General features: G+C 55.0%; 1 protein-coding gene across 1 annotated transcript in view; it reads left to right on the plus strand.

The window, feature by feature from the left end:
- Positions 1 to 18,797, plus strand: part of Drc11 (dynein regulatory complex subunit 11) — a 124,226-nt gene that overhangs the window by 60,792 nt on the left and 44,637 nt on the right. The window contains exons 10-12 of the mRNA XM_076866405.2: positions 9,798 to 9,873; positions 14,476 to 14,582; positions 14,712 to 14,807. Coding sequence (XP_076722520.2) covers positions 9,798 to 9,873; positions 14,476 to 14,582; positions 14,712 to 14,807 — 279 coding nt within the window. The remainder of the gene's footprint in view (positions 1 to 9,797; positions 9,874 to 14,475; positions 14,583 to 14,711; positions 14,808 to 18,797) is intronic.

Below are 18,797 nucleotides of genomic sequence, written 5' to 3' on the forward strand. Positions count from 1 at the left end.
AGGGGGAGTAAGGGGACTCATGCCGTCACCAGGACCTTTTTTCCAGACCTCTAACCGACTCTGCAGAATCGCTTTCACTTTTTCTCCAAGTCCGTGAGGTGGACCTCACATTGGCTTTGGAAACAAAAACAACAGAAATGGAACACTATGGAGTGCATTCTTCAACTTTTTTCTCTTTTTTTTTTTTTTTCCCAAGTCACATATTAAACCATTTGGAATTACTTCTAATGTTTTCAACCAGAACATAACACATGATTTGTCACATGAATGCTAGAGTCTTCTCTAAATTCACTGCAGCCAGTGAATTTAGACTTAACTAGTGCTAAATTCTTCTGGGAACACCTTGGATCTAGACACTGCACAATTAGCTTTGCAAGTTCTCATCTGTGGGGCCACCCAGCTGGTTCTGACCACTATCCCTCCTCTCCAGGCTCTTGGCCCAAGACATATGTGGAGCACCTCTGTACCCACTGTGATGCAGTAAGAGAGGGTGAAGTGGAGAAGGGAGAGGCTGAGCACTTGAGCTATGGAAAGAATGGGGTCCTCACCAGGGAACAGAGACCCCAATGGGTAGACCCCCAGAAAAAGGTACATGAACTTGTGTGTGGAACTGCATTCTCTGGGAGAAAGGCATGTGGGCCTTCTCTGTTTCAAGGGGTCTCTCTCCCTTATCAACCCAAGAAGCACCACCTAGAGAAAGGACACGTTTGGTCACTCAGAAGGACCACAGGAAGAAGAGACTGCACCTGGAGAGGAGACTGGTGGCCTGCAGGCACTGGAGCCTCTGTGGAGTCATGGAGCGTCAGTCAGGAGGTCTCTAGGGCTCCACTCTTAACCCAGGTCTGCCTAGCTCTGTGGCTGCCACATGACCAGGAGGGACCATTGCCTTTAGCCAGAGCCCCTGCCCCTCTGCTGCCAACGTCTGTCTGCCCCTGCAGCATCCAGAAGGACCCTGAATTCTGATGGGCACCAACCACAGCACTTGGAACCCAGAGCGGTGCACTTGTCACCTCTGGAGGAAGGGATGAGCTCAGGACTTCACCTGAGGGGCATCCGCAAGATGGACTGGCCGCACTGACAATGCTGGAGGAGCCTGTGGGGCTGAGGCGGGTTCTGAGTATTGCAGGTGGAACTGTAGGAAGGTGAGGGGCGGAGGCAGAGGAGCTGGCTCCAGAACTCTCCACTCCTGCTGGGAGCTCAGGACAGATGCAGGGAGACTGGTTGTGTAGGCATGGACACGCCCTGCGCAGGAGACTCTGTGGAGGACAGGGGTGGGTGTGCTGTAAAGAACCCATGTGGCGTAGGGGAGTATCTGGGCTCAGCTACACTTTGGGACAGGAAAAGGGGTGAGACCAGTGAGGGGCCAGGAACAGCCTGGAAAGCAGGATGACGTTCAGCACCGTGGGGTCCCAGGGTACTTGCCCAGGTGTGTGAATTTCTGCAAGAAAGGGAAGGTTCTCCTTCCGCACTTCCACAGTGAGCAGGGAGAGCTGAGGGTGTGGTGGAGGCAGAACCAGGAGGCTCTGTGAGGAGGGAGGCCCTCTTGGGTCAAAGCTGCCAGAGCGAGGTGGCTGTGCGGGGGCCTGGGAGGGGGCTGCCCAGGACTCAGTGGTTCAAGGCCTGCCACAACCAGGGCCACCAGGGCCAGAACCAGACACAGCAGGTCTCAGCTCTCACCTTTCCCTGATGACCCAGGTGCCAATGTCCAGAGGCTTCCTTTCCCAGGCCCCTTCCCCAACCCCACCCCACCGTCCTATCAAGCACTCCGTAATACTTACCACCCAAGCTGGACACGCTCAGTGCCATGGGAACGCATAGGTTCCTGTGCCAGTCACGGCGGCTCTCCAGAGAAACAGAACCAGTGGGGGTGGGGAAGAGAACCGCCAGGAGATAGAGGTGAGGGGTGTGTGTGTGTGTGTGTGTGTGTGTGCACGAGTGTATGAGAGAGAGAGAGACGACCATGGGCCGTCTGCCAGCTCAAAGCCAGTGGCGTCTGTGGCCTGAGAGCCAGGAGCCTGCGGTGGGTGAGACTGCGTCCCAGCTCAGGCAGCCAGGCTCCGGTGGGCCTCCTCCACCTTTGGGTCCTCTTCAGGTCCCCCAGTCCACTGGTTCAAATGCTGACCTATTCCAGAAGCACTCTCACAGATATACCCAGAAATAGTGTTCAACCAGATAGCTAGGCATCGCGTGGTCCCCTCAAAGTGACAAGTAAAATCAACTATCTCAGTTTTTGTGTAGTAAAAAAAAAACACCATAAATAAAAATCACTTGGAACCCGTCACACAAGATTAACCATCGTTAACTTGCTGGTGTTATCTTTCCAGAAGTTTCTCATGCATGAATGTGAACTGCTTTCTTGTAACACACTGTTCCCACTGGTCACTGACTGTAACGTCCTGTGATGGGATCTGGAGTCGGGGAAAAGGGAGGAAGTGCCAAGGAGGAGCGTGGGTTTCCACTCTGGAGACTGAGAGCCCCATGTCAGGGAGTCCTCACGCAGTGGATCAGCCGGGGCGCAGGACAGGGGGCAGCTCCCCCCGCTGTGAGGCCTGTTGCCAGAGCAGAGCAAGGGGACCGTGGAGTTGGGGTGAGCCTGGGCTGGGGGGTGTGCTCCTGGGGAGGGAGCGCCACCGGGTTCCCATGGCCTCTGGGATCATCTAACCAGGAGGCTCCTCTGGAAAAAACCAAACACCTTCACAAAGAGAATTGAGCAGATACACGTAGGGCTGAGCCGTCTCTCAGCTCTGTTTTTTTGTTGTTGTTGTTGGTTTTTTGGTTTTTTTGTTTTTTGTGCAAAAGAATAGCATTCTGAGTCCTGAAAGATACAAAGAGCTGTGAATCTCTGGTGCTGATAGAAATGGATGAGCAAAGAAGCAAAACTACATTCTGAAGGCAGGTTCAGAAATAGTTCTGAGATGCTTGGGTGTGTTTTCGAGGTCAGTTGCACCGGCCAGCATATTATTTTAGTTCATTTTTATTTTAAACTCTTGTCTCTGGCCATGAAGGCTGATTTCCACTTCTAAACCTAGAGAAGTGGAAGATCATCCTTTCAGTGGGAAATAATCAGCGCTTCGGAGGCACCAGTGGGCCCCAGCCCCACCCCAGACAGAGACCCTCCAGGGAGAAGCAGGTGCGCTGGAAGCTGCTATGGGGCCAGTTTGACACCTGAACTTGTGTGCTCACAGACACATGCCAGAATGCACGCCTGAACTTTTCACATGTGAAGGGCACTGCCTTGTCTGAACTTTGCCGCACGCGATGTGCCATCGCAGGGGGAGTGTCAGCAGCCTGCTGCAGGTGCCCACTACTGGCGATAGAAACCTTCCAGCCTGACCGCCATGCGTCGGAGCCACTCTCAGGCCGAGCAAGAAAGTCTCCTAGTGGTTCACATGGGGGAGGTGCCTCCGCGGGCTGTTGATTATCAGCCACTCGGCCTGTGGTATTCTGTCATTCTGTCCGTCTGTTCTCCTAGTTTCACTAAAATGGATAGAATAAAATTCTTGGCAACGAAACCTCTTCTAGAAACATCCCTCCTCAGTGCATCCCTGCATCCCTCAGTATATCTCAGAAGCATCCTGCCCACGGCACTAGTCTGTGCCGTAGAAAAACAGCTTTCATACAGCAGATGGGAACCTACTAAAAATGGACACTTTTAATAAACCCACTTTATAAATATACTCTTAAAAATCAGAGCAGCAGGCCTCCAGCAGTTTTTTTTTTGTTACAAAGCAACCACTTTGTCCTGAGCAACGTAGTAACGAGTGGCCGTGGAGAGAGAGCAGGGAGCCGCCTGAGAGGACTGGCTGCCCAGGAGTGTGGCCAAGCGTCACCGCAGCACAGGGGACCCTCCCGCTGCTGAATGGGCTGCGAGGTGTCCCAGAAGACAGGAGCTGTGGAAATGGCTCAGTCTGCAGAAAGAGAAAGTCAGGTGCTGCAGACCCCAGCTGACAGTGTGCTGGTGGGCGAGGCAGAGGACAGACAGGCCCGGGTGTTCAGAACCAGCCTGCCCCGTTTGTTCACTGTGCGCTCAGCCAGCGAGCCTGGGAAGGGATGGAGCATGGGGTGATGGAGCATGGCGACACCCGGGGACCAGGTGTAAGGAACTGGCATTTATTAGCCACTATGGTCTGAACATCTATGTGCCCCCAAATTCATGTGTTGGAATCCTAATTCCCGTTGTGGGGTGTTAGGAGAGGGGGCTCCTGGGAGGAGCCATGAGGGAGGAGGTCATGTGGTTAGGCCCTTATAAAAGAGGCCCGGAGAGCTGTCCTGCCCCTTCCTCCACATGAGGATGCAGCCAGAGGCCCCACCTGTGAAGCAGGGAGTGGCCCTCTCCAGACACCAGATCTGCTGGTGCCTTCACCGTGGACCTCCCTCCAGGACCGTGAGCAAGGAAGTTCTGTTGGTTATCAGCCAACAGCAGCCCAAGCTGACGCGCACATAGGGCAAAACCAGCAGGACCGTCTTGAAGCAGGACAGATCTGTCCATGGTGAGTGCGTGGAAGGTCAGGAGGACTCTGTCCACTCCCAGACTCCTGGTGTGATGGAAATGTCCAGAAGCAGGCATGACCATGGGCTGCCTTCTCAGTCTCAGGCCCAGGAGAACCTGACCATGGCTCCACTGGGGACCACTGAACCAGTACTGTCCTTTCGCTGGGAGCCTGACCAAGGAGAATGTGCCCCGAGAAGACAGTGAGGAGGAAGAGCAACCCAGAGGTCCTCGGGGAGCCAGGGTAAAGGAGCTGAGAGGTTTCGCCTCGAGCAGACTCTGGGCAGGAAGAGCTGGGCAGTCCTGAGGCTCCAGGAATGAGCCCTGGGCTGGTGAGAGGCAACCGGTCATCTGTGGACCTCGCTCTGGCTGCACGTTAGGATTGCCTGGATGGTTTTAAGAAGAAGAAAAAAACCCAGTGTCCACGTCCTGTGGAGGGTGGTCTTGCTGAATTGATCTGGGAACGTGCTGGGCATTGGGAGTTTTGTTTCTAAGCTCCCCACTGGGTTAAGATACGCCCCTGGTGGAGCAGGCTATTACCCGTCGACAAGGAGTGTCGGAACAAGGGCTGGCCATGGCTTCCACCCGAGCAAGCAGGCCAGAGCGTAGAGGCCTGGCTGCACCAGGGAAGGCAACCCCGCGTCCATGGGGAAATGTGTGTGATGGCACAGGAGTACCCAGGGCCCAGGAGCCAACTGGTTAGAGGTGACTCTGGCAGGCACCATGGGCAGAGGAGCCTGGTGTGAGGCAGGCGCTGGAGGCGGAGCTGAAGAACACACTCCTGTGGCCCCCCAGCCAGTGCTCAGCAAGCATGTGCAGTGAGCAGACAGGTTCAGACACATTTCCCTGAAACCAAGGCGGGGTCAGAAAGTCAGGAAACAAAACTCAAACAGAATGGCGGCGTTCAGCCACACATGAGGAAATACCCCCCAAGGAAACACCGCGTTCCACCTTGTCATCTGGCCAAACTTGTAAGTCCCTGTAGTGACATTGATATTAACAGACGTGGCATGTGTCTGAGCAAGCAAAAGGAAGAGGGAGAGTCCTAGCTTAAAGGTGACAGTGAGGGGCTGAGTTTTTCCTCTAGATTTTAAATTTTATACAACCTTGGGATGGTGTTCTTGTGCAGTTAATAAGCACTCTTTGCAAAATGTCTGACATGGTTGTACCTGAGCCAGCAGGAGGATGTGGGGGAGCTGCTGCAAGCTGGCCCCTAACTCTCTGGCTGGGCTCCTCGAACAGGGCTTCCCTCTGCTCAGAACAGTTTCTGGCCACTTGGCCTATCTGGGAATGGTGGGGGTAATGGCCAAGACGTTTCCATGAGAAAGGGCAGCACTGAGACAAAGTGACTGGTGTACTGATCTGACTCTGTCCCAAGAAAAGATTCAAAGGGGAAAATGACTTTGGAATTGGGATGGTGGCTTCAAACCTCCTCATGGAGTCTTCTCTGCCGGCAACCGACAAAACGGGCAACATATAACCTGTTTAAAACAGCAACCCAACAGAAACACGTGTGACAGGGAAAGCAGAGACTTCCACTGCTCTTTCTCCTCTGGTTGACGCACCTCGTGTAACTGCCAATTACGTCATCACCAATGGAAAGCTGAGCTGCGTTAAGTCCTGGGAATGTTTAGCATTCGCTGTTCCAAACTGTCAGGATCAGAAGTTTCCAAAACAGGCCTGACGATGCTTTTTTCCCTGGAGAACTTGGTAGTTATCATAGGAATGAAGTTGTAGAGTTATATTTTTATGAACGTGCCTGACACGCCCGTTCCATGCAAGACATTGTGCTGGTTCTACACAGAGCAGGAGACGTCCTCGGGACAGTGGAGTTCCCACTAGGAGGGGTCTCAGCCCCGGAGAGCCGTGAGAACCTGCTCACAAGTGGCCAATGCGTCTCCACCAAGAAACAGGCGCCCAGAAGAAGGGAATTGTGGCCAGAGAGAAGGTGGGCACCCTCCCGTGCCTCTGCTCCAACTCCCCACCCCACCAGAGTGGTGTCCCGGTGACCAATCCTGCCGTGCAGCCCTGCCTCATACCAGGTCCCAGCTTGAGGAGCGTGGCTCCAGGCCCCTCCAAGCCCAGCGCCTCTGTCTGCTCCCTCTCTCTGCCTCGCCAGTCTGTCCCCCTCTTCTTTCCCTGCCCCCACTCATGTCCACCCGCCCAGCCTACATGTGTTGAACCTCTTCCAGTTGTCCAAACAAAGCTCAAGTCCACGCGCGCCGTTGCCTCTGCTGGACAGTGTCCAGCCACACGCTCCCTTCCCTGAAGTCCTCCTCCTCTTCCTCCTCTTCATCTATCCCTGACGGCCCAGCCTCCCCTCCTGTAGGGGCTCCCAGAGGCCAGCAGGGACCATCTGAGTGTTGAACACGAATGTCGACTGAAAAGTGCTCAGATCCATGGGTCCTTAGTGAGCACTAGAGAGAGAAGGGAGACGGGAGGAAGCAGGGAACGAGAGAGAGCCAGGTAATAAATAATGCCCGGGACACCCACCCCAGAGACTTGGCTTCTCAGCCTGTGATCCGTCTCCACCAGGTTCCTCCTTGCCCAGTGCTGCTGTGTCTGCTTCCCAGGCAGGTTTGGCTTTCAGGACTGTCCTGGCAGCCTCCAGTGGCTGACCCCAAGCTAGCCTGTGTCCTAGGTGGGCTTCTTAATCCGTGGCCATTGGTTTCAGGGGGGCCCTGGAAGGTAGCTAGTGGCCTCACAGGTTTGAGCCCCTGGTATTTCTGGGCCCAGGTTCTTCAGGGCAGGTAGCTTCCCACCAGCCTCAGCACCTTGCATGTCGTATAAGCTGAGGTCCAGGGTCCTGTGAGCCCCAGATGTACCCTGGACCTCCACTGTGTAGCTCTTGGGCTCTCCCATTTCATGTGTCTCCCTGTCCTCCCTAAAAGCTCCAGGAAAGCAAGAGCATGTCCACACCTGCAGCCTGGTAATACCTGTTGGATAGACCAATGGACCCCCTCAGCCAAGCAGAGCTGAGCTACCTGGGTCAGAGGTTGATCAGAGTCCAGGGTGCTCAGCACAGATGGGTATCAGGGACACAGAAACTGTGAAGGCCAGCTGGACACTGACCATGCCATGGGGCAGGTGTTTGGTCAAGGCGGGCCACAGGGAGCCATTGGAGGTATCTGGGCTGGTCCCTCCCTTGACCAGAACTGTGTTTGCTTCGGAGATAACTGACAGGACCTAGTGTGAATTGGGGTGGGAATCACATTCCCCAGGGAGCAGGCACCGCAAGCTCTGGATTAGAACCCACTCCAGGAAGCCCAAGGCCATTCCCTGCCATGTGGCCCACCATGGCCACACCTGTCCAGCTAGCAGTTGGTGTGTGCTCAGTTCAATGCCACTGGCCCGAAGCCGGGCTGGGAGGTGGCGATGAACCCGGTGGTCCCTCCATTCAACAGTTGTGTCTTCTTCTAATATATTAGGAAACTCTAACCAAGGTGCCAGACCCTTTCCCAGTGTCTGGCTCTGCTCCCCATGATGTCTTCGGGGTTTGTCCTGTTACAGTGTGTCAGTGCCTCCGTCCTTCCACGGGAGTGTGCCCCCTGTTGTATGGACATTCCACATCTACCCACTTATCTAAGGATGGGACATGTACACTGCGGTTCTCTACTAAGCCAACAACTGTTCTTCCAGTGCCCATTGCAGACAGGTAGAGGTGCAAGACCCCGGAGCTGACGAGGCCTCGCTGCGCCCAAGGCCCTCTGTCTGGTGGGAATGGAAGGTGATCACAGGAAGGACACAGATGGGTGGGCAAGGCCCTGCCAACGTGCAGATGGGGAAGCTGGCCCCGGGGGCCAGGCAGCCATGGAAGAGGCTTCCTGGGGGAGAGAAGTCCTGCCAAGTCCAAGGTCATCGGAAAGCCTTTGAGGAGGGCAGCCTTCCAAGCAGAGGGCAGCAGGAGGAAGGAGCAGGAAGCATAAAAGAGCTGCCATTGTGCCTTCTCGGTGGCCTTCTGGGTGTGGCTGCAGCTTTCTCAGGTGGGGGGTGACTCGTGTGCAGGTGGCAGGAGCAGGCGGCACCTGGTCTGGGTGCCACTCCTGGGAGCGCTGGCTGGGCCTGCTGGAGGGCTTGGACTCTGTCCTGTGGGGACCAAGGCCCTGAGGAGCTCCCACAGGGGTCTCTCTGTGGGGCTTCAAAGGAAGGAAGCCATCAGGTGGATCTGCCCTCCCGACCCTCTGGCAGGACAGAGGGTGGCCCAGAGTTGGCAGTCGGGAGCAAGGGGCCCACGCAGAGGGGAGAGTTCCCCAGAAAGTGTAGGAGGCAGAGCAGGCGGGGTCTGCTGACCACTTGGTGCAGGATGAAGGAGAAGGGGAAAGCCAGGGTCCCCAGCAGGTGCTGCGCAGCCCAGGGCATGTGGGCGCACCGTGGGTGATCAGGGGCTGCACCCAGAGCCTGACCCTGGAAGGGCTGTCGGGTGCCCTGAGCCGCGGTGCTCACAGCAGTCGGTGGCACCGTCTCACGTTGCCGCATCCTCAGCTCCTCTAAAGGCGGGGAGTGCAGCGCGAAGCTCCTCGCAGACATGGTAAAGACCAGCCTGTCCCTTTTGCCCTTTCTGAGGGTGACGGTCACGGGAACCTGACTCCTGAGGTGGTATAGACGTTATCCCGTGGCTCTCCCAGCTGGGAGCTGATGGGCCTGGAGGCCCAGGGACAGAGACGACTGGGAACCTGGGGCTAGGAGCAGAGCGCTGCCCATGCAGGTGGCGGTAGCTACCATCCCCCTCTCAGCGCACTCAGCAGCAGGAGCCAAGGAGGGTGGGGCCAGGTGCTCTCTGCAGTGGGTGGGCCCCGGCTGCAGAGGCCAGTAGGACCCCGCTCTAGGAAGGACACTGGGCCCCTGGCAGCAGGTTGCTGCCCAGGACTGGTTTCCAGCTTCAGGTGAGCAAGAGGAAGGAGCAGTTCTTGTCCCTGTGGAAGCCCAGAACTGGTAAGTGACACAGTGGAGCGCAGGATGGGGACAGCTCCCAGCCAGGTTGTGGAAACTCTAGAAGGGATGGGGAAGGAATCCGCCTTACGCCACGGAAGGCCCCAGGTCATTACAAAACAGGACCAATCCATGGGCTGTGTCCCCCTGGGAGACCCTGAGGAGGGAAAGCAGAACAGGCAGGGGATACCTCGCTGAGCCGGCCATCTGTGCCCTGTTGGTGGACACAGCAATCCCTGCTCATGGTGGCCAGCTGCAGAGCCCCTGGTGACCTGGTGGGACATCATGACAAACCACTGTCCGGCACCACCACATATGCACCTTTTACTAGCTGACCTTCAGCCTGCGGTTAACAAGGACGTTGTTCTGCTCTGAACAGGAAGAAGAGGAGGAGTGGAAGATGTCAAGGAGCGCCTTCCTCCCCTCCATGAAGGAAGGGAGTGATGTATACAAAGGTCAGTCTGGAGAGTGCTCCTGGCCACCGGGCACCCGGCCCTGCCTGAGCACTTGGGAAACCCAAGGGCACGACCAAGAGAGGCAGCCAGCTGCAAGCCACCAGGTCACCCATTCCTTCTGTTGGTCACCCATTCCTTCTGGTGGCTTAAAGGCGTGTACTTGGTGGCTGAGCAAGACACACGTGGGACAAGGACATGTTCAGAACTTCTGTCCTATTTTTTGAGCCTTCATTCTTCAGCTGACTGTTCTCCTGCTTGGTGGAGGGAGGAAAAGTATTCCCTAGATTGTTTACATGGAGGAAATTCACACCACGGGCACAGTGGGATGGGGGTCCTGTTAGAGCAGGGCCCGTCCCTGAGTCCTCCCAACAGCTGTTCAACAGGATTAGCATGGCCAGAATCTGGCACGATCCGAGTTTGAATTGGTCTTCCAGACCTTTCTATTCTAATTTGCTAGAACTCTGATCCAGTTCCTCTAGTGCTCCTCCACCCTCAGGATAAAGCCCAATGCAGAGTGACCTGTCAAAATGACCCTGGTCATTAGAACTATTGTGGAAATTCCTGAAAAATGCAATAAGAATCTTCCCAATTCTGACTTATCTGGACAGCACTGGCACTGCTACCGACATACATCTGTTTGTTTTAAAGTTGATTCAAGTTTTCATCTCAGTAAAGTATGTCTCATCCTGAGGGACAACGCCAACATAGTTTTAGGTTTCCCATGATAGCTTTATGAGATAACCATGTCCCTGTGCCACCTCAATCCTCTGACAGACCCCGAGTGCCAAGAAGGGCCCCACACTTCACCCAGTGCCCACTGAGGTGGAGCCACAGGGCACTGTGACATCAGCAGGACACGGCACCTGCTCTCACAGGGAGGAAGGAGGTCAAAGGGAGTCAGCTAACGTTGACTGAGTGCCCAGACACATTGCTGTCCCTGTCGAGGGGCGGCTGGGAGGCCACCGGCCATCCAGGGCTGGGGCTCATCAGCTCTTTAACCCGCAGCAGTGCAGAGCAGGCGGCGGCTAGCACTCACATGGCCGCTCAGCCAACGCTGACAGGGTGGCTTCACCCTGTCAGTGTGAACCAGCCTGAGGTGGGAAGGTGACCCCGCACGGCTCTGCAGTGTTGTGGCTGCAGCCGTGGATGGGCTGGGAGGTGGCGTGAGCAGGGCCACTGGTGTAGGCGAGGATGACGGCAGTGACATCCAGCAGGTCTGGCTAGCGAGGGCGCTGCAGGGCCACAGGCCTAGCGGAGGGCCCTCAGGTGTGTCAGTAACAAGAGCAACAATGTTATTAAAAGGCTGCTTTGCACAGGGCTGTCTTTGGCCCTGAGGACAGCCCTCCTTGGTGTTGCACTCTGGTGCAGGACCTCCCAGCCTTCCAGAGGGTCCCTCATGGTGTGCTTTGCAGCCCTCCCCTGGGAGCTGCCATGCAGTGTCATCCTTGGCCTTGGCCTTCCCTTGCCCTTGGGGACATCCTGCTGCTGTCCCACTTTCTTGTCACTCCCTCATTTTCGGGAGCCCGTCCTTGGGAGGCCCAGGGGAGGTGGTGCCCCAGGGGAGCTGTAGGGGCCCTGTGTCTGCGGCTGCGCTCACACTCAGGCTGTGGAGGGCCCAGCTCCCTTCTCCTACGTAACTTGGAGAAAGTGAGGGCAAGAGGAAGACAGGTCGGACAGAGGCCTCCGCTCCCACTGTAGCAGGTCAGGAGGGAGCCTGGAAGCACACCTTGTGGACATTGGGAGGATCCAGGACCTGGGGAGCTGGACGCTCACCTGCTGCTGGGCTCCGCACTTCCTCCAGGTGCCTGGCTCTCCCCACTGCCAGGTCCTTGTCCTCTGTCCCCACTGCCCTGCGGCCCATGTGAAAGGAGCCACCCGGGGCAGCTCACCCTGCCTGGCTCTCCCTACCAGCCTTGAAGTTAGTGCCAGGGTCCATCCTGAGGCTTCCTGAAGCCAGGTACTGAGTCCCCAGGACAGGACCTTCTACCTGCTCTGAGAGCAGCACCCGGCCATAGCAGCACTCAGCAAAGTCCCAGTTTAACAACTGGACTCATGCCACCTGTTCTTAAGTGACAGAATGAACATGGGCATGAATGTCATAGACAGTGTGACCGAGGTAGACAGGCGGGACAGTGTTCTGATCATCCTCGGATACTCTGATTCTGTAACAATGTGCACACATTCCTTTGACAAAACGCAAAAATTAATTTGGGGAAAATCTAACATTCCCATGGAAAGCTCAGACTTGCAACCTGCTAAGCCACACAGGAGAGCTCTCGAGCTGTCCCCGCCTTTTGTGTCATGTCTGTTTCCTCGAGGGCTGAGACACCACTCCAGAGGGGCCTGCAGTGCCCTCGGTGCTGGAGGGTGCCAGGAATGTGCTATCTGCCAGGTCTTTGGTAACTTAAAGAAATCAAATCTCTTCATCTTAAAATTCTTTTCTTTACAATCAAAGGTTTTCCTTTTCAAATAAGACATTAGCATTTTAATCACTCAGATTAACGCCCCTGGGCCCCTCCTGGGCCACTCTCCCCTACGTGTGAACCAGCCCTGGCCTGCTTTTCACATTCTTAGGATAAAAGCCAGTTGGGGCAGTTGCTGCCCTTGAGGGTCATGCTCAGCTTCCTGCAATTATAAATGCCCATGAAATTCTTAAAGGGATTGAAAAGTGCCCTGTGCAAAAGTGTCATGAGAAAAGCAAAGTTTCATTGGAAAACTCAACCCGTTGAGACCATCTAGGGGGGAATAGGAAAAGCCTGTGCGCTGCTTCATTTTAAAACATCTCTGCAACTCGGGCCAGAGAATGTGTTACTTGCAACTGTTTGTACATAAATAACCAAGCCGTGTTCCCTTTCTGATATGTATTCTGCGCTCCTTTTATTATTGGATGAGTTGTTCCTAGATTTTAGTGTATCCAATGAAAAAGAAAAGCAGCTCCCTGAAAATTACAAAGCCATTTTGCTTTAAAATACCCTAATGTGACAGGTGGGTTTTGCTGTTGGTGAAGACTTAGCAATCCTCCAGGGGAACCTGCTTGAAAAGAGCTATTCTTAGTAAATGGCGCATTGTAACACATTGAAGCCTTTCCTAGTGTTTTTGAGGGGAAAGGTTCTGATTTTCAACACATAAAGGAGGCATCTGTTATTCCTGCAGTTTAAAGCATTCCGTAGTTTAAGCTCATGTACGCTTCAGAAAAGGCACTAACGGAAGCACCTGCCTTCAGATGAGGGCACCATCAGCCAGGGCAGCCATGGGGGCTCTTGCAAGCTAACCCTAGTGCACACTCTGTGGGGATTCACGGTGAAGAAGAAGCTTCCCGCCGTCACCTGCTTCTCTTAACGACGGGATTGTTTGACGGGATTGTTTTACGTCAACAGAGTGTTGTGACAATTTACACTGAACGTTTCTGTCGGGACTCTAGCTGGCTCGCAGGGAGGATTATTTACGAGAACAGAAGTTGAGCCCAGGCCTCCAGCCATCTCCTGCAGGCCTTCCGGGTCTTCTCCCCTTTGGACTTCACACCTCAGTTCCAAGCTGGTCACCTCTCTGGTCTGGGTGACAGCCCTCTTGAACTTCACCCTCCCCCTGCGGTCACCCTCAGAGGACTGCAGACCCGTGGAGGCAGGACCCATCCCTCTCCCCACCCCAGCATTCTCATCTGCTTGTGCCCCTGTCACCCGGCCACCTCTCATGTGGCTTCTGTACGGGGAACTGCGGTGAAAATTCTACCCTCTGTGTGGTTTATTTCTTGTCTGCTCATTCCAAGGCCACACTAGGCATTCTATTCTAGAAGAGATCTGGGGCCTTTCAACAGCATCGTTTTCAAAAATCCCACCCTGCAACCTTGGGTCCCACGAGGCTCAGCCTCGCATCTGGGTGGCAGAGACGGCCATCAGCTGGCACCTCTCACAGCCCTGCCTGGCCCAGTTCCATCATTTTTCTTTTTGGTGGGAAGTAGTTAAGCAGAGCCTGCAAGGACCCTCCTGGACCTTGAGCGACCCAGACAGGCTCTGCTCCCGCCGTCCCCTGCTTCTCTGAGTGATACAGATCCTCCTTGTTTTCTCTTGGGTCACAGTTCTCTGGATCCAAATCCTGAACCACCAGGGGAAGGCAAGAGGGAAGTTCAAAATATGTGTGATTTCCAAAACATCCAAAAAGTAATTGAAAAAATATAGTGTTGGTTAGGAGAAAACAGCACTCGTGGCCTTAGCCTGTTTGCAAGTATCGGGGAAGAGTCAGTCACAGGGAGGGGTCAACGGTGGGCAAGTGCAGCAGCCACAACTCTCACACTTCAGTGAATAAAACAGTGATAGAACACATCACAAAAATAGAGCCTGTCATTGTCTGGTCCCACTGCGCATGCTGTTTTACTGGTCTGAGTCACGGAACGGGGTACCATCTGCCTGTTTCCCATTAGCAGTTCTCCTCTTTGTCAAGGTATTACATTAGCGTGCCGTGAGTCCGTCCTCTCTGGACTGTTTTTTTTTCACGCTCCCCTGACAAGAGGCTGAAAGGGAGGCTTGTGTTGGTCCTAACAGCAGCTTCCTGAGGCCCGCGTGCTGACGTCCTCTCGTTCTCTCTCCCTTGCCCTTCTGGGTATAGACACGTGGATGAATAAAGATGAATCTCAGAATTTCCCTCAAGACTATGACGAAGAGCTGATCAAGAAGGAGAAACGGAAGGAAGTGGAGGCGGAGATCAGGGTGCAGGTACAGCACAGCTGTCACCGCCCAGTGACTCTGCTTCTTGGCACTGCCTGCTCATGATCACCCTTCAGATTAGAAGAAAACCACCAGGCATGCAAGGTCACTGAGAAGTGGTGTTTCGTCTCCCTGCAGGTTGATGAGTTGATGCGACAGGAGCTAAAAAACTTAAAACTAGCAGTGAACAAGGAAATCGAGCTTCCGGTCAGAGCGGGAAAGAAAGGGAAGAAGGTGAGTGTGAGGACGTGGGGTGGAGTTGGGGGGGAGGTGACTCATTCAGTGACCGAAAGGAGTGGGGCGCCCTGGTGGGGCGCCCGGGTGGGCCACCTGGCAGACCAGGTGGCTGTCCCCGGGACCTCGAGGGGCAGCATGCCTTCCTTTGGTAAGCTCAGTGGGCCGGCCACTTGGCCCTCTGGGGGGCTCATTCACAGGCTCCGCTCCGTCCTCTGGCAGTAACTTCCTCGACCCCTCAGCAGGGGCAGCATCAGATGCCCAAGCCCCATGGGCAGGATGAGAACTACCAGAGGAGCCAGAGCACATGCCCAAGTGCCCCTGCCCCCTCTCCCCCTGGAGGTAGATCTTTAAAGGTGGCCAGTGGCAACGACCAGGCGTGTGGGGGGTGGGGAGGTCAGAACAGAAGGAATCGGGTGAGTTGGCCCTTAAGTTGCCCCCACCCTGTCTCCCCTGGTATGGAGCAGCCACCTGGACCAGAGTGTCCGAAGTTCATGTACTTGGTCCCCTGCTTCACCTTCGGAGACGGGGAGCAGAGGACAGACACGGAGTCTGCACTCGGCCCTTCGGGGGAGTTAGAGACAGTCCTGCCCCGGGGGCAGAAGGCCAAGATGTCACCCGGGGCATGGGCATGAGCCCGGCAGCTGAGCCTCTGACACTTCCCCAGGGTCTGTGGCCGAGGGACAGACACAGTCCCTCTGGGGTTCTCCACACTGACGTCTGGCTTTCCCAGCCCAGGGGCCCGTGGCCCGGGATGACGCTCCCAGCCCGTGTCGTCCTGGTTTTGCAGTTCAACTCTGAGGGCAGCTGAGCTCCCACACACTGTGGCCCCGTGAGGCCCTCACTCCCTAGTGAGGGCATCTGTCGCTGCCCATCAGCTCCATGCGCGTCTCTCAGATCTGCAGACAAGGCCATGTTTTAATGACTGAATGTGGAAAACCAACTGAACAAAACCAGACGTGAAACCGGACCCCCCTGGCTGGGATCGCTTTCCCCTCTCACCAACCACCTCACTGCCTACCTCGCCCCAGATCAGACCTGGCCCCTCGCTCTCCTGGCAGCATCCCTCTCGTCTCCTGCCCTTGCCATGATGCCAGGGATTGTGCTGTCACAAAGGACGTCAGGGTGCTCCAAGAGGTGGACTATAACTGTGGAACCACAGAGCGTTGCATACCCAAAACTCCAGTCCAGGTGACCCAGGGGTGAACCCTGGGATGTGATGGACTGGGATTTAATTCCATAAGCTGGAAGTTCACTGGGCACTGTGTATTCCTCCGTGGGAGACCACGAGCCACAGAAGAGACGAAGCAGGAGGAATCCGCGGGGCTAAATCTGTCGGTAGTCACCCAGCACTTTCCAGGGAGGGTGGCTTGACCAGAGTCTATCCAGAGTCCAGAGTCCCTCACTGTCTCCAACACCCCTGAAGGGCCCGAGTTCAGGCTGCGCGTCTGTCTTCTGCTCCCCTGGCACCCCTCCTGGCACCCAGTGAGTCCTCAGTGTGTCTTATTGAATAAACTATTAGGTTACATCTGGATCCTACGCAGATCGATCCCTGTAGACTAGGGGGCGTCTGGGTGTCACTGTGGCCTCAGGAGCATCCCGCCACCTCCCCTCCCGCCTGGAACTCAACTCCTGATGAGTGGCTGCACCGCCATGTCATCCTCTTAGGGAGGGCGGGTCCCCAGCCTGCTTCTCTCGACAATCATATTTCCCATCACAAATCGATCAGCTTTGATCGTGGTCTGTTCCACCCTCTGGTGATTTGGAGATCCAGAATCACACCCCGGGGGCAGAACGTCTTTCTATTTCATTCAGTTAGTGTCTCTTGAGCACCAAGGCCGGGTGCACAGGGAATACGAAAGACAGCAAGACAGAGATCTGACCTGCAAAAGCAAGATTCTGGCTACAGGACAGCAGTGTCCCCTGGGTGAGCTGTCCTCCGTCCTGACGTCCCTGCGTGAGGTCCTGCCTCTTGCAGGTCATCTCTCTCAAGTCCCCGACTTGTTTTAATCACAAAAACCCAAGGACACAGAAGTCCCTCAAGAAGCCTGGATTTCCTGGCAGGTTTGGCTCTTGGACGACTGTTTGCCTCCCCCCAAGGGCTTGGATATACAGATGAAACTTGTCACACGTAACAAGGATAGGACCAGCAAAATGGCAGAAAAGGAGTCCATCCTCACTCCCCCAAGAAACACCGATTGATCAACCACCCACAGACAGGTAAATCCTCACAGGAGCCTGGAATCCAGGTGAGAGGATGCAGCACCCAGGGGAGGTGCAGAAAAGAGCAACACTCTGGAGGGAGTAAGAAGAAACGTTTCACATTGCCCAGGTCACGTCCTTGCCCTTCCCAAAGCCCACGGGTCACGGCACCGAGGCCCACTTGGTCTGCGGGGCCTCCCTGTGGGGTGGGTGAGAGGGGAACTCCTGACTCCACCACAGGCCTGCTCACCTGGACCCAGCCCAGGAAAGATTCGGAGTGTATCACTACGGAAAATCACCAGCTCTCCAAGGAAAGCAGCAAGAGAGAACCACAAAAGAAACAGAAAACAGTTAAAGCATAGCAAGTCCTTATCTGTCAATATGTAAGTGCATATGGGTTAAACTCACCGATCAAAAAATACAGGGGGACTGAAAGTCTGTTTTTAAACAAGAACCAGCTGTGTACTGCCCACAGATGGCTCCTTTTAGACTCAAGGACACGTAGAGGCTGTGTGTGGAAGGCTGGGGAAGACCTCGTGCGAGTCCCCACCAAAAGCAAGAAGAGGCTTCACTTCTGTAGAGCAGACCCTGAGTCAAAAGCAGCCACAGAGACCAGAGAGGTTGGTTCCCTAGAAGACGTGGCAGTTAACGCCATCCTACGTCAAAGTGCACAAATGTGTGCAGCAAGCACTGACCTCCTAAGGTCAGCCTGCAGTGGAGTAGCACTCTTGACAGATGAAGAGGATTGATAGGATGGAGAGCTGGCGATTGGCTTCCAGGGTTAACAGTGGGGCGTCTTGGAAGGCAAGGGGACAGCAAAGGATCCCTGAGGGACTGTGCACTTGATTGTGGGTGTTGCCGTCCTGGCCGGGATCCTGTGAGGCAGTTCTGCAAGATAGCACTGCTGCAGGAACCCGGGAAGGCCCGCGGGAGCCTTCTGTGGGTGACTCTGCTGTTACCTGGAAAGAAGATTCTGAAAAACCAGAGACCATGACAGAAGCGCAGCTGTGCGGTCATGTCCATGAAGCTCCATGTTGTGATAGAGTTTGAAAGAAGCCAGTGTGTGGCACAATCCCACCTCCAAGAGCCTGTGGTGACTCAGCAAGGACAGAGGTGATGAAGATGTTGTGTATTTTGAAATGTGCGGAGGTTGTATGTAAGAGCTCAATGCAAAATCAGACCAAGCAATAAAAAAGAGGGAATGGGGAACCCTCAGGAGGGTTTGAGTGCAGAGCACCCAGGGGTACCATAGTGCCTGGCGTCTGTCATGTCTGGGAAACATGCTCGCTTGAGGGGACCTGGGCTAGAAAGTGACAAAAAAGGAAGTGCTGGAGTGCCTTTGCCAGCCGTGCCTTGGAAGTCCAGCTCATCCTGTGGGCCGTGGGGAGCTGCGGAGGGATATTGTAAATAGAACCCTGAAGGGACCAGTACTACCGAGAGATTGCACTGGGAGCCTGTCCCTCCAGGCTGTCACAAGGATCCCAAAGCCAGGTTCCTTGGGAACAGGAGCTAGACAATTGCCTGGCCCTGAGGGCTCCCAGGTTGGGCTAGTTGCTAACAGAGAGGTGATGGCCCTGGTCCATCTAGGCTGCTAGGACAAAGTGCCCCAGACTGGGTAATCAATAAAACAAGAGAAGTTTATTGCCATGAACTCTGGAGGCGGCAGACTCCATAGTGGAGGCTCTCGGCTTCTGAGATGGCCCTATTAGCTGTGCATCCCCATGGAAGAAAAGGTGACAGCTCTCTCTGTCCTCTTCCACAAGGCACTAACCCTGATCATGAGGTTGG

The sequence above is a fragment of the Callospermophilus lateralis genome, chromosome 9, assembly GCF_048772815.1.
Source record: "Callospermophilus lateralis isolate mCalLat2 chromosome 9, mCalLat2.hap1, whole genome shotgun sequence".
Taxonomy (NCBI): Eukaryota; Metazoa; Chordata; class Mammalia; order Rodentia; family Sciuridae; genus Callospermophilus; species Callospermophilus lateralis.